At 47.9% G+C, this 15,390-nt stretch overlaps 3 protein-coding genes across 7 annotated transcripts in view; 2 read left to right on the top strand and 1 right to left on the bottom strand.

Annotated features, from left to right (window-relative positions):
* The window catches only part of LOC143989915 (uncharacterized), an 85,590-nt gene extending 82,852 nt beyond the window's left edge, over positions 1–2,738 (top strand). Inside the window, exon 3 of the mRNA XM_077490188.1 lies at positions 1,493–2,738. Within this exon, the coding sequence (XP_077346314.1) occupies positions 1,493–2,336 (844 nt within the window). The 3' untranslated portion in view covers positions 2,337–2,738. The remainder of the gene's footprint in view (positions 1–1,492) is intronic.
* LOC143986903 (uncharacterized) overlaps positions 1–15,390 on the top strand; it is a 1,023,878-nt gene that overhangs the window by 84,489 nt on the left and 923,999 nt on the right. The gene's annotated exons all lie outside the window — the stretch shown is intronic.
* Positions 1–15,390, bottom strand: part of LOC143989536 (uncharacterized) — a 297,691-nt gene that overhangs the window by 42,413 nt on the left and 239,888 nt on the right. The gene's annotated exons all lie outside the window — the stretch shown is intronic.

Raw genomic sequence — 15,390 nt, 5'->3', positions numbered from 1 at the left:
TGGTGCTCGCCCCCCTCCTCCGAGGCAGCCATCATTTTCGAGTATTCGAGTGAAAAATTTTAGGGCCGTCTTCCTCTATACACTCTATTTTGTAGATTACATACTCCTGACCCCTGCACTATATACTCTATATTGTACATTACATACTCCTGTCTTCTGCTCTCTCCCCTGTATCCACTGCTATATATACACATAATATGTGTTCTCTTTTGTTACACCCATTTCCTACTAGCTGGACATTTTATATCTGATGATGTGATTGGAGGACAGACTTTTACATGGTGATAATAATGTGATAACATCCTCAGACTTTGGAACCTTAAACAGAAAGTGATAATGAGGGAGGAGTCAATAACACAATGATGGGGGTCTTCAGGATCAGTCCAGTCTTCATCTTGGTTGTTCTCCCCCCGTCCTCACTCTCTGACCTCTGGTGGGGCTCAGCCCCGCTGTTATTCATGACTAAATCATGGACTAAATAAGGAAGTGCAGGACTTCTTGTGTTGGGAAGATGGCAATGAGTGATAGAGGGGGAGGGGACACTCGTTGTTCTGCCCATATTTTTCATAGTAATATGTGCTATGTGCTGTTACAGATTATACTGAAATGTTATTTTGACGTTGCTGCCATCTAGTGGTCAGAGTTAGTTATTATTTTGCCACAGCTTGACAGGAAGTGATATTTTCTTCACAGTGAAAGGTAGTGACCTTTAACATGGAACTGTATTTCCTTCATTTCATGATTGGTCCTTGATCCAAGCAGACTGCATGCAGTAGAGATCTTAACTATTCCTGGACTAATGGTGGAATTGTCTGTGAGTTCTTTCACTGATAGAGTGAGGCTGCTGTATAATGTTGTAATGTACTGACACACATGTTTTTTATGCTCATGTTGTAGTTTTACAAAGTTATTTGGAAAAAAGAATAGATACAGATCTGATGTCTCACGTTTATTGACTTCTGAATTATTGTTAAGCTGTCTGACTGTCTGTGTTATACAACAGTTCAATAACGAGAAGCAGAACACTCGTCCTACAATCCCCTCATCACTGTCACTCCTATAGAAGACAGTTCTCGTTGTTTCCTCCCTCTCTGACTAAGGTCCATGAATAAAGAAATGATCTGGTAGGAGATCAGAGGACCCATTTACTAGTTACCTTGAGGGGGGAATTGTAATATCCTCAGAGACAAAGCTGCCTGATGTGGGCGGAGTCCTGGTTTAGGGGAACCAATCAGCTGATGTCTAGTAATAATCTTTGTATTTCTATTTTAGTAGATGGACGGGAGATGAGGAAAACCTCAGAGGATTGTCTCACTTTGTCTCCAGACTGTAAAGTAGAAGATGAGGACATCACACAGTATAGTCCAGGAGAAAACCCGACTACCTCAAATGTCCATCCGGCACCACACAGTGTAGATGGACCATCATATTCCTCTTATCCCGAGGAACCTCAGACTGTGTGGGACGGGGCCGTCCTTCCAACAGAGAAGAGCTTTTCCTGTACTGAGTGCGGGAAGAGTTTCCCTTCTAAATCCAGACTTAATAGGCATAAAAGATCTCACACCGGGGAGAAGCCATATTCCTGTCCTGAGTGTGGGAAATGTTTTTCAGTGAAATCCTATCTTTACACACATCAGAAATCTCACACAGAGAAGAAGCCATATTCCTGTCCTGAGTGCGGGAAATGTTTTTCACACAAGTCCACTCTTTCCTCACATCAGAGATCTCACACAGGAGAGAAGCCGTATTCCTGTCCTGAGTGTGGGAAATGTTTTTCACAGAAGTCCAGTCTTTCCTCACATCAGAGATGTCACACGGGGGAGAAGCCGTATTCCTGTCCTGAGTGCGGGAAATGTTTTTCAGAGAAGTCCAGTCTTTCCACACATCAGAGATCTCACACAGGGGAGAAGCCATATTCCTGTCCTGAGTGTGGGAAATGTTTTTCACAGAAGTCCCATCTTTACAAACATCAGAGATCTCACATGGGGGAGAAGCCATATTCCTGTCCTGAGTGCGGGAAATGTTTTTCAGAAAAGTCCAGTCTTTCTGCACATCAGAGATCTCACACGGGGGAGAAGCCGTATTCCTGTCCTGAGTGTGGGAAATGTTTTTCACAGAAGTCCCATCTTTACAAACATCAGAGATCTCACATGGGGGAGAAGCCGTATTCCTGTCCTGAGTGCGGGAAATGTTTTTCAGAGAAGTCCAGTCTTTCCACACATCAGAGATCTCACACGGGGGAGAAGCCGTATTCCTGTCCTGGGTGTGGGAAATGTTTTTCACAGAAGTCCCATCTTTACAAACATCAGAGATCTCACATGGGGGAGAAGCCATAGTCCTGTCCTGAGTGCGGGAAATGTTTTTCAGAAAAGTCCAGTCTTTCCAGACATCAGAAATCTCACACGGGGGAGAAGCCGTATTCCTGTCCTGAGTGAGGGAATTGTTCCTCACTGAAGTCCTGCCTTCCTGTACATCAGGGATCCCACACAACCCTCGAGGTGTATTAGTGCCTTGAGTGCGGGAAATGTCTTCTATATGAATGTTGCTGGACATCACAGCTCTCATGTGGAGAAGAAGCACACCCTGATATACACCTCAGATATACTCCATGGCTGATCTTCATCATGGAAGAAACAGTTGATAAGGAGATCAGAGATCACCAAAGACATGGATGAAGTGTTGTACCGTGTCGGCCATTGATAGCAGGAGAAAAATAAAAATGGAGTCATTTCCTCTCATCCATTTTGTAGCTTTTCTAAATATTTAAAAAAAATAGTTAAATGAATGTTGTTACATAATTACATAGTTAGCGAGGTTGAACCAGTCCATCCAGTTCATCCTGAGTGTGTACAATTGTCCCTATCCCTGTACATCGCACACTCACATCGGTCCCGACCCTCAAGGAGCCACAATCCGAGGTCCCCATTCATATACTGGGGACAATTTTGGACAGAAGCCAATTAACCTCCCTGCATGTCACACTCATTCCTCCCGCTGTGAGGTCATTTCTTTGTAATTCTAAAAACATTTTATTAGAAAAGAGTGCAGTTGTTGTGACATTTATAAAGGAAATGTTACCAAAGCAGCACACAGACCCCCCTGAGGCTCTTCTGTGTATTTGGGGGTCTTTGGAGGGTCTTTGTGCTGCTTAAAAAAAAGAAGCCGGCAATGAAATGTCATTTTCTGTCAATTTAAACCAATTAATTTTTCCTTTGTAAAATGTCACATTTTCTGTAGCCCATCCAACAGAAAGCATGAAAAACTGTATAGAGACCCCCCAAATATATACCAGACCCTTTACTTTCCTTCCTCCTCCCCCTTCCCTCTCTCCTCCCTCCTTTTTCTCTTCCTCCCTTTCCTTTCCCCTTTCTCTCTAAACCCCCCAAACCCCTCCCCCCTGTTTTTCTTTCCCTTTTTCTCCTCATCTTTTCTATTGAAGTCGCTGGATTGTATATTATTCTTATTCCATCTTTATTAACCAATTAATATAGATACACGTCCATTGATTGCACATCCCCCGCAGCCATCGGGGGGGGGGATACTTGGTGGTGCTCTGACCTCGGCTGAGGCTTTGGGTACTGGGGAAGCAACATCTCCCTTCGTTTTATTCCTCCTTGTTTCATTTCTTCCATTGAATGTAATGTTTTATATATGTAATTCAATTGTTTTGATACATAGTGCGTAATACTGTAAGGCCGCGTACACACGGGCGGACTGTTCGCCCAACCTTGTCCGCTGAACAGTGTTTGGGCGGACAGTCCGCTCGTGTGTGGGCTTTCAGCGGACAGTTTCAGTGGACAGTTTGACGGACAAAGTCTTTCGTAAATTCCGAAAAACTGTCCGCTGAAACTGTGTTTGAGCGAACAGTCCGCCCGTGTGTAGGCTACTTTCGAAATGAGCAAACTGTTCCCGCTCGGAGGAAAGTCTGCTCATTTCGAGCGCGTGTGAAGGTAGGCGGGGCCCGCGACGGAGACGTCGCGGGCTCCGCCGCCTGGAATGGGCTTAAAGGGGAACCCCAACGCCGAAAAAAATCGGCGTGGGGGTTCCCCCAAAGTCCACAACAGACCCTTGTCCGAGCACGCTACCCGGCCGGCCAGGAAAGGGGGGCGAGCGAGCGCGCCCCCCCTCCTGAGCCGTACCAGGCCGCGTGCCCTCAACATGGGGGGGTGCCTTGGGGAAGGGGGGGCCGCGCGGCCCCCCCACCCCAAAGCACCTTGTCCCCATGTTGATGAGGACAAGGGCCTCTTCCCGACAACCCTGGCCGTTGGTTGTCGGGGTCTGCGGGCGGGGGGCTTATCGGAATCCGGGAGCCCCCTTTAAGAAAGGGGGCCCCCGGATACCGGCCCCCCACCCTATGTGAATGAGTATGGGGTACAATGTACCCCTACCCATTCACCTGTGAAATAAAGTACAAAAAAAAACACAACACAGAGAAAAAATATTTTATTGCACAGCTCCGGGGGTCTTCCGTCTTCGGGGGTCTTCTCGCCGGACTCCTCCGCTATCTTCGTGTAGCTCTTTTACTAGCGGAGGAGCCCGGCTTTCTTCCTCCCCGCCGCCGGCCTCTTCTCCCGACTTCGGGGGTCTTGTCCCCCTCTTCGGTTCTTCTGCCGGGCCACCGCGCCTTCTTGTAGCTCTTTTGCAGGCGGTGGCCCGGTCTTCTGTCGCCGCTGCCTTCCGTTCTTCTGTCGCCGCCTTCGGTTCTTCTGCCGGGCCACCGCGCCTTCTTGTAGCTCTTTTACAGGCGGTGGCCCGGTCTTCTGTCGCCGCTGTCGCCGTCGCCGCCTTCCGTTCTTCTTCTTCTTCTTGTTCTTCTTCTTCTTCTTCCCCAGGAGATGTTGACACGTCGCTCTCTCCGGCCGGAATGCCAGAGCCGCGCTGTGCGGTCACTTATATAGTGACAATGGGGCGGTGTCACATGGTATATGTCACATGGGTTGGTCACATGGTGACCCCGCCCCCTTACGATGTCATAGTCCCCATGTGACATCAACCCATGTGACCAACCCATGTGACATATACCATGTGACACCGCCCCATTGTCACTATATAAGTGACCGCACAGCGCGGTGACAGAAGACCGGGCCACCGCCTGTAAAAGAGCTACAAGAAGGCGCGGTGGCCCGGCAGAAGAACCGAAGGCGGCGACAGAAGAACGGAAGGCAGCGGCGACAGAAGACCGGGCCACCGCCTGCAAAAGAGCTACAAGAAGGCGCGGTGGCCCGGCAGAAGAACCGAAGAGGGGGACAAGACCCCCGAAGTCGGGAGAAGAGGCCGGCGGCGGGGAGGAAGAAAGCCGGGCTCCTCCGCTAGTAAAAGAGCTACACGAAGATAGCGGAGGAGTCCGGCGAGAAGACCCCCGAAGACGGAAGACCCCCGGAGCTGTGCAATAAAATATTTTTTCTCTGTGTTGTGTTTTTTTTTGTACTTTATTTCACAGGTGAATGGGTAGGGGTACATTGTACCCCATACTCATTCACATAGGGTGGGGGGCCGGTATCCGGGGGCCCCCTTCTTAAAGGGGGCTCCCGGATTCCGATAAGCCCCCCGCCCGCAGACCCCGACAACCAACGGCCTGGGTTGTCGGGAAGAGGCCCTTGTCCTCATCAACATGGGGACAAGGTGCTTTGGGGTGGGGGGGCCGCGTGGCCCCCCCTTTCCCAAGGCACCCCCCCATGTTGAGGGCACGCGGCCTGGTACGGCTCAGGAGGGGGGGCGCGCTCGCTCGCCCCCTTTCCTGGCCGGCCGGGTAGCGTGCTCGGACAAGGGTCTGTTGTGGACTTTGGGGGTACCCCACGCCGATTTTTTTCGGCGTTGGGGTTCCCCTTTAAGTCCATTCCAGGCGGCGGAGCCCGCGACGTCTCCTTCGCGGGCCCCGCCTACCTGTACACGCGCTCGAAATGGGCGGATTTGCCTCCGCCTTACGTGGGCGAGTCCGTTCATTTCAAAAGTTGAGCGAACTGTTTGGCAAACAGTTCGCTGAAACAGTCCGCTCAAAAAGTGCCGTGTGTGGCCATGTCCGTCCATGCTAATTTTGAGCGGACTGTTTGCCGAAACTGTTTGACAAACAAAGTTGGGCGAACAGTCCGCCCGTGTGTACGTGGCCTCATACTTACTTGCCGATATTCCCCTGACGAAGTGCTATAAAGACTGCAAAACATGTTGAGAACCATATCCATGGAAACCCACCATATCTTGAGCCTCCTGGTTTGGGAACTTGTATGCTGGTGACATTTATGGATTGTTACTTTGCACTTTTTACAAATGTATCAAATGTCTTGTCTTTTGTATTAATAAAACTGTATAATACTTTTTATCAGTATTGAGTATACATTGTATAATATCTGTACTGCGATAGTCCTGCTTCAATGATCTTTTCTGGGTAATCGGTTTGGGATCGTTCTCTAGTCTTCCCTTTTCCTTTCTAAGTGGATGATGGTACACCTTATTTAAATATCAGATCACCTTAATTCACCCAATGAATATATGTGCAAAAAAGGAAAAGATATTTTTGTATCAAATCAAATTTTATATATATATATATATATATATATATATATATATATATATATATATCCTTTCCTTTAAAATGCTGGTGAGGAACACAGTACATTAAACAAAAAATGCAAATGTGTACACTACAACCTAAATTGTGTTTTAAACATACAATAAGAAAGACAAAAAAAAGCAAGTCCTCAATAAAGTGTCCCAAAAAAAGAACAACTTGTAGTGTTATCCCATGAATAAGTCCTATGACGAAACATGTCGGGGGCGTGGCTATCTGGCAACCACTATTGATTGATTTAACACTGCAAACAAGGCGGAGGTGTGTGTGCTTCTAACACGAGGAACAGGACTGGAGAGAGAGTGTCATTGGGAACCTGGCTGTAGGGTACCATACAGCAGAAGGAGGGGTGAGAGATATCATTGACACTACTAACTGTGACCAGTATCCACTGTAACCACCAATGCCTTAGAGTGAAGTTTTGCTGATGTGAAGGATTGCAGTGACTTTGAAGTGCTTGTTCCAAGTTTTATACATGTGAGTGCATTACTGAGTGGCTTTTAAAGTGTGCTATTAAAGTTAATTTTATAGTATTACACCATGGGAAGCCTCTGTTTTTCTCTTTGAGGAACTTTGGGAGATAACCTTATTGGAATCTGCAAAGAGGAAATAATACTTTCTGAATGCTGTGTGCCGGACATCTGTGATCCTCAATTGAGTCATTTAAAACGCCTGTTGAGCCTGGTGCGAGAGTGCTAGGCGGTATAGTTGGTGAGTGCTCCATCTAAAGGGGGTCACTGTTGGTGTGGTGAAGGATTTTCATCGTTTGGGGACACCGATAAGAAAGCACACAGGAGAAGGATGTGCTGACTCTCTATATAACACTACAAGTTGTTCTTTTTTTGGGACACTTTATTGAGGACTTGCTTTTTTTTGTCTTTCTTATTGTATGTTTAAAACACATTTTAGGTTGTAGTGTACACATTTGCATTTTTTGTTTAATGTACTGTGTTCCTCACCAGCATTTTAAAGGAAAGGATATATATATATATATAATTTGATTTGATACAAAAATATCTTTTCCTTTTTTGCACATATATTCATTGGGTCAATTAAGGTGATCTGATATTTAATTTATATGTTTATTTCTATATTTGCATATATACATTTTTTGAGGTGAACAGAATAAGGGTTAGAGAGTCCCTTCTGTATATCATTATTATATAGTTTTGGGGGACTTCTCATACCTATTTAGCGCCACAAGGTGATAGTGATTTGACATAGTGAATTTGTCAGGTTATATTTACTTTTTGATTTATTCAGCGATATATATACAAGTGGCAGCTGGGGGAGGTTGGGTGCTGGCGCAGTGTTGACACACGGAGGTGGTGGTATATGAGGTGTGTATTGATTGTGGCATACACCTTATTTAGTCTATCTTTGACGTACAATATAGAGACCATCACTCTTACAGTTCAGGTTACGTGTAACTGAGCAGATCTGTGCTGGGTTACATGCTGTGAAGGACGGGGAGTCATTGGAGGTCTATTAGACCCCTAATGTATCCATAAATTGTAAATATAGGAATGAATTAGCCCGAAAAGCCCAGAAACACTACAGCACTCGGGAGTGGTCTGATAAACCAGACATGATGTTGATGGTAGTTGTAGTGAATCTACCAAATGGATTCATCATACAAAATGTGCAAACTAAATAAACATACCAAATAAGAAGTAAGTGATATAAATTGTGGAAAATAATAATTGGTGAATGACAATAATAATCATATATACCAACAGTAATAAAAGGTCTGGGTAGGATAGCACAGAGTGCTAAACATAGCTAAATCTAGGAGGTGCCACTAGAAGACCAGAGAGGGCGCTCACTTTCCACCACTGAAAGAAATAACAGTACAGCCCCATAGTGTAGTATTAAAAATAATTGACAATCTATTGAAAAATAAAAATGCACTCACAAAGTACACATGTGTAGGGTATGGCATAAAGGTGACTTGGGGGCCAGAAATGTCAGAGGGGCAGCCAGAGAACCACCAGCCTTGGTCACCAGCTGAGGATGAAGCGTGCTGAAGATGGAGGAGGCCGCTGTCACTGCAACTGCAATTTGTGTTCAACCCGAGACTGGAATCCTCAATGTCACTGTAGACGGCCAAAGCTTTGTGCTATTAATAAAACACAGACCTGACCGGAGAGGTGAGGAGGATTCTGGGAGGTCACATGACATCACTCTTATCTCTATTAATAAAACAGACCTGACCAGAGAGGTGAGGAGGATTCTGGGAGGTCACATGACATCACTCTTATCTCTATTAATAAAACAGACCTGACCAGAGAGGTGAGGAGGATTCTGGGAGGTCACATGACATCACTCTTATCTCTATTAATAAAACACAGACCTGACCGGAGAGGTGAGGAGGATTCTGAAAGGTCACATGACATCACTCTTATCTCTATCAATAAAACACAGACCTGACCAGAGAGGTGAGGAGGATTCTGGGAGGTCACATGACATCACTCTTATCTCTATTAATAAAACACAGGCCTGACCAGAGAGGTGAGGGGGATTCTGGGAGGTCACATGACATCACTCTTATCTCTATTAATAAAACACAGACCTGACCGGAGAGGTGAGGAGGATTCTGGGAGGTCACATGACATCACTTATCTCTATTAATAAAACACAGACCTGACCGGAGAGGTGAGGAGGATTCTGGGAGGTCATCTGACATCACTCTTATCTCTATCAATAAAACACAGACCTGACCGGAGAGGTGAGGAGGATTCTGGGAGGTCACATGACATCACTTATCTCTATTAATAAAACACAGACCTGACCGGAGAGGTGAGGAGGATTCTGGGAGGTCACATGACATCACTCTTATCTCTATTAATAAAACACAGACCTGACCGGAGAGGTGAGGAGGATTCTGAAAGGTCACATGACATCACTCTTATCTCTATCAATAAAACACAGACCTGACCAGAGAGGTGAGGAGGATTCTGGGAGGTCATCTGACATCACTCTTATCTCTATCAATAAAACACAGACCTGACCGGAGAGGTGAGGAGGATTCTGGGAGGTCACATGACATCACTTATCTCTATTAATAAAACACAGACCTGACCGGAGAGGTGAGGAGGATTCTGGGAGGTCACATGACATCACTCTTATCTCTTAATAAAACACAGACCTGACCGGAGAGGTGAGGAGGATTCTGGGAGGTCACATGACATCACTCTTATCTCTATTAACCACTTCAGCCCCTAAAGAATTGGCCCCTCGAAGACCAGAGCACTTTTTACAGTTTGGCACTGCGCTGCTTTAACTGGTAATTGCGCGGTCGTGCAAAGTTGTACCCAAACAAAATTGACGTCCTTTTTTTCCCCACAAATAGAGATTTCTTTTGATGGTATTTGATTGCCTCTGCGATTTTTATTTTTTGCGATATAAAGAGGGAAAGCCCAAAATCTGGAAAATAAAATGATATTTTCTTCTTTTTCTTATAAAAAAATTTCAGTAAACCCCATTTTGGAAAATAGACACCCCAAGCTATCTGCTGAGAGGTATGGGGAGTATTTTGCAGATCTCACTTTTTGTCACAAAGTTTTGAAAATTGAAAAAAAACATTTATTTTCTTTCTAAATTTTTTAAAAATAAATGAGATCTGCAAAATACTCCCCATGCCTCTCAGCAAATAGCTTGGGGTGTCTACTTTCCAAAATGGGGGAATTTGGGGGGTTTTGTGCTATTTTGACATTTTATGGCCTTCGAAGCTGTGATAGCTGGTAAGGAGTGAAATCAAAAATTTACGCCCTTAGAAATCCTGAAGGCGGTGATTGGATTTCGGGGTCCTGTATACAGCTAGGCTCCCGAAAAGTCTCACACATGTGGTATCCCCGTACTCAGGAGAAGCAGCAGAATGTATTTTGGGGTGTAATTCCACATATGCCCATGGCATGTTTGAGTAATATATCATTTAGTTTGTAATTTTCCCAAAACTTGTGGCAAAATATAAAATATTCCATGGACTTGACATGCCTCTCAGCAAATAGCTTGGGGTGTCTACTTTCCAAAATGAGGTCATTTGGGGGGATTTTGAACTGTCCTGGCATTTTATGCACAACATTAGAAGCTCATGTCACATCACCCACTCTTCTAACCACTTGAAGACAAAGCCCTTTCTGACACTTTTTGTTTACATGTAAAAATATTTATTTTTTGCTAGAAAATTACTTTGAACCCCCAAACATTATATTATTTATTTTAAAGCAAAGGCCCTACAAATTAAAATGGTGGGTGTTGCAATTTCTTTTCACACAGTATTTGCGCAGCGATATTTCAAATGCAATTCTTTTGGGAAAAAACACTTTTTTTCCCTTTGACGCACTAAAACACACTATATAGCCCAAATGTTTGATGAAATAAAAAAGATGATCTTATGCCGAGTACATGGATACCAAATACGACATGCTTTAAAATTGCAGCGACAACAGTGACAAACTACATACATTTTTAAAAAGCCTTTAAAATCCTTTACAATTTACCACTTTAGATTTACAGAGGAGGTCTACTGCTAAAATGAGTGCCCTCGATCTGACCTTCGCAGTGATACCTCACATGCATGGTGCATACCACACCAGACCGATGCTTGCGTTCACCTTTGCGTGTGAGCACAGAAGGCACAGGGGTGCTTTTTTTATTATTTATTTTATTTTTAAACTGTTCCTTTTGTTTTTTTTCATCATTTTCTCAGGGAATGTAAATATCCCCTATAATAGCAATAGGTGGTGACAGGTACTCTTTTTTGAAAAAAATGGGTCTCTTAGGCCGCGTACACACGGGCGGACTGTTCGCCCAACCTTGTCCGCTGAACAGTGTTTGGGCGGACAGTCCGCCCGTGTGTGGGCTTTCAGCGGACAGTTTCAGCGGACAGTTGGACGGACAAAGTCTTTCGGAAATTCCGAAAAACTGTCCGCTGAAACTGTGTTTGAGCGAACAGTCCGCCCGTGTGTAGGCTACTTTCGAAATTAGCAAACTGTTCCCGCTCGGAAAGTCCGCCCATTTCGAGCGCGTGTACAGGTAGGCGGGGCCCGCGAAGGAGACGTCGCGGGCTCCGCCGCCTGGAATGGGCTTAAAGGGGAACCCCAACGCCGAAAAAAATCGGCGTGGGGGTTCCCCCAAAGTCCACACCAGACCCTTGTCCGAGCACGCTACCCGGCCGGCCAGGAAAGGGGGGCGAGCGAGCGCGCCCCCCCTCCTGAGCCGTACCAGGCCGCGTGCCCTCAACATGGGGGGGTGCCTTGGGGAAGGGGGGGCCGCGCGGCCCCCCCACCCCAAAGCACCTTGTCCCCATGTTGATGAGGACAAGGGCCTCTTCCCGACAACCCTGGCCGTTGGTTGTCGGGGTCTGCGGGCGGGGGGCTTATCGGAATCCGGGAGCCCCCTTTAAGAAGGGGGCCCCCGGATACCGGCCCCCCACCCTATGTGAATGAGTATGGGGTACAATGTACCCCTACCCATTCACCTGTGAAATAAAGTACAAAAAAAAACACAACACAGGGAAAAAATATTTTATTGCACAGCTCCGGGGGTCTTCCGTCTTCGGGGGTCTTCTCGCCGGACTCCTCCGCTATCTGTGTGTAGCTCTTTTACTAGCGGAGGAGTCCGGCTTTCTTCCTCCCCGCCGCCGGCCTCTTCTCCCGACTTCGGGGGTCTTGTCCCCCTCTTCGGTTCTTCTGCCGGGCCACCGCGCCTTCTTGTAGCTCTTTTGCAGGCGGTGGCCCGGTCTTCTGTCGCCGCTGCCTTCCGTTCTTCTGTCGCCGCCTTCGGTTCTTCTGCCGGGCCACCGCGCCTTCTTGTAGCTCTTTTACAGGCGGTGGCCCGGTCTTCTGTCGCCGCCGCCTTCCGTTCTTGTTCTTCTTCTTGTTGTTCTTCTTCTTCTCCTGGAGATGTTGACTCGACGAGCTCTCCGGCCGGAATGCCAGAGCCGCGCTGTGCGGTCACTTATATAGTGACAATGGGGCGGTGTCACATGGTATATGTCACATGGGTTGGTCACATGGGTTGATGTCACATGGGGACTATGACATCGTAAGGGGGCGGGGTCACCATGTGACCAACCCATGTGACATATACCATGTGACACCGCCCCATTGTCACTATATAAGTGGCAGCGGAGCGTGTCCCTGGCATTCCGGCCGGAGAGCTCGTCGAGTCAACATCTCCAGGAGAAGAAGAAGAAGAACAAGAAGAAGAACAAGAACGGAAGGCGGCGGCGACGACAGCGGCGACAGAAGACCGGGCCACCGCCTGTAAAATAGCTACAAGAAGGCGCGGTGGCCCGGCAGAAGAACCGAAGGCGGCGACAGAAGAACGGAAGGCAGCGGCGACAGAAGACCGGGCCACCGCCTGCAAAAGAGCTACAAGAAGGCGCGGTGGCCCGGCAGAAGAACCGAAGAGGGGGACAAGACCCCCGAAGTCGGGAGAAGAGGCCGGCGGCGGGGAGGAAGAAAGCCGGACTCCTCCGCTAGTAAAAGAGCTACACACAGATAGCGGAGGAGTCCAGCGAGAAGACCCCCGAAGACGGAAGACCCCCGGAGCTGTGCAATAAAATATTTTTTCCCTGTGTTGTGTTTTGTTTTGTACTTTATTTCACAGGTGAATGGGTAGGGGTACATTGTACCCCATACTCATTCACATAGGGTGGGGAGCCGGTATCCGGGGGCCCCCTTCTTAAAGGGGGCTCCCGGATTCCGATAAGCCCCCCGCCCGCAGACCCCGACAACCAACGGCCAGGGTTGTCGGGAAGAGGCCCTTGTCCTCATCAACATGGGGACAAGGTGCTTTGGGGTGGGGGGGCCGTGCGGCCCCCCCTTCCCCAAGGCACCCCCCCATGTTGAGGGCACGCGGCCTGGTACGGCTCAGGAGGGGGGGCGCGCTCGCTCGCCCCCTTTCCTGGCCGGCCGGGTAGCGTGCTCGGACAAGGGTCTGGTGTGGACTTTGGGGGAACCCCCACGCCGATTTTTTTCGGCGTTGGGGTTCCCCTTTAAGCCCATTCCAGGCGGCGGAGCCCGCGACGTCTCCTTCGCGGGCCCCGCCTACCTGTACACGCGCTCGAAATGGGCGGATTTGCCTCCTCCTTACGTGGGCGAGTCCGTTCATTTCAAAAGTTGAGCGAACTGTTTGGCAAACAGTTCGCTGAAACAGTCTGCTCGTGTGTGGGCAAGTCCGCTCATGCAAATTTTGAGCGGACTGTTTGCCGAAACTGTTTGACGAACAAGGTTGGGCAAACAGTCCGCGCGTGTGTACGCGGCCTTAGACCCTAGATCTCTCCTCTCTCCAACTTATTTTTTTATCACAATCTGTGCCTAAAAAATATATGCCGAAGCATGGGAACAATCCGCCCCTAATGTTAGGAGCAAATCGGCCCTCCACTCCTGCCCACATGCTTCGGCATATATGCTCTTTTTTTTTTAACTATGGTGGTGAAATCACCTCCTACAGTCCCGGAGTCGTGGCATTACGTATCGTGGGAGCAAACGCTGTTGCTGTCAGAATAAATAAATCCACACTGCAGCTGAATGGCATACCTGCTAAGCAAATAATGGTTAATAATATAACAAAGTAACATTACAGTATAACAGTAATGTCGTGTACACACGATCGGACTATCCGGCGGACTTAGTCCAGTGGACAAACCGCCCGACTTCACAGTGGCGGTCCGCCGGACTTTCCGAATGAGCGGACCTGCCCACACACAACCGGACTTTTTCAGGCAGACTAGGGAGTAAAGTCCGTTCATTTTGAACGTGACTCCAGGTAGATGGGACTAGCGAAGGAAGTCAATATTGCCGACTCCATCAGCGAGATTGACCCCTCACGAGCCCCGTCACCTGGTATGGATTTAAAGAGGAACCCCTACGGCAAAAAAAGCCGTGGGGGTCCCCCCCAATGTCCATAGCAGAACCTTAACCGGGCACGCAGCCCGGCCGGTCAGCAAAGGGGGTCGGGACGAGCGAGCGCCCCCCTCCTGAGCCGTACCAGGTCACGTGCCATCCACATGGGGGGTGCTTTGGGGAAGGTGGCCCCCCCACCCCAAAGCACCCTGTCCCCATGTTGATGAGGACAAGGGCCTCTTCCCGACAACCCTGGCCGTTGGTTGTCGGGTCTGCGGGCAGGGGGCTTATCGGAATCCGGGAGCCCCTTTTAGTAAGGGGGCCCCCAGATACCGGCCCCCACCCTATGTGAATGAGTATGGGTATGAGTATGATGTACCCCTACCCATTTACCTGGTGAAAAAAATTGTAAATAAAAAAACACAATACAAGTTTTTTAAATAATTTATTATACACCTCCGCTATCTTCTGCTCTTTTGCTAGCTCTTTTACTAGCAGAGGAACACGGCTTTCTTCTTCCTCGTCGCCGCCGTCCGGAGGTCTTCTTCCCACTTCGGAGTCTTGTCCCACGCTTTAGTTCTTTTTGCCGGGCCTCCGCTTTCTTCTTCCAGCTCTTTAACTAGCGTTGGCCCGGTCTTCTGTCGCTGTCATCACTGCCTTCTTCTCTTCTTCCTTTGCGATGTTAATACGACGCTCTCTCTGGCCACAATGGCAGGGACGCATTGTGCAGCGACTTATATAGGGACAATGGGCGGGATTGTCCGCCATACCAGGTGACGGGGCTCGCGAGGTGTCAATCTCACCAATGGAGGCGGGAACATTGACTTCCTTCGCTAGTTCCGTCTACCGTGAGCCACGTTCAAAATGAACGGACTTTACTCCGTGTGTGGGCAAGTCCGTTCATTTCAAAAGTCTGACAATCTAGCACACAGATGGGCAGATAGTCCGCCGGACAATTTTGAGTCAAAACTT

This window comes from Lithobates pipiens, unplaced genomic scaffold, assembly GCF_037356315.1.
Source record: "Lithobates pipiens isolate NorthernLeopardFrog02 unplaced genomic scaffold, aLitPip1_a1.2 Scaffold_18, whole genome shotgun sequence".
Lineage (NCBI taxonomy): Eukaryota > Metazoa > Chordata > Amphibia > Anura > Ranidae > Lithobates > Lithobates pipiens.
Note: the sequence above shows the minus strand (reverse complement) of the source record. Positions and strands in the feature narration are given on the sequence as shown.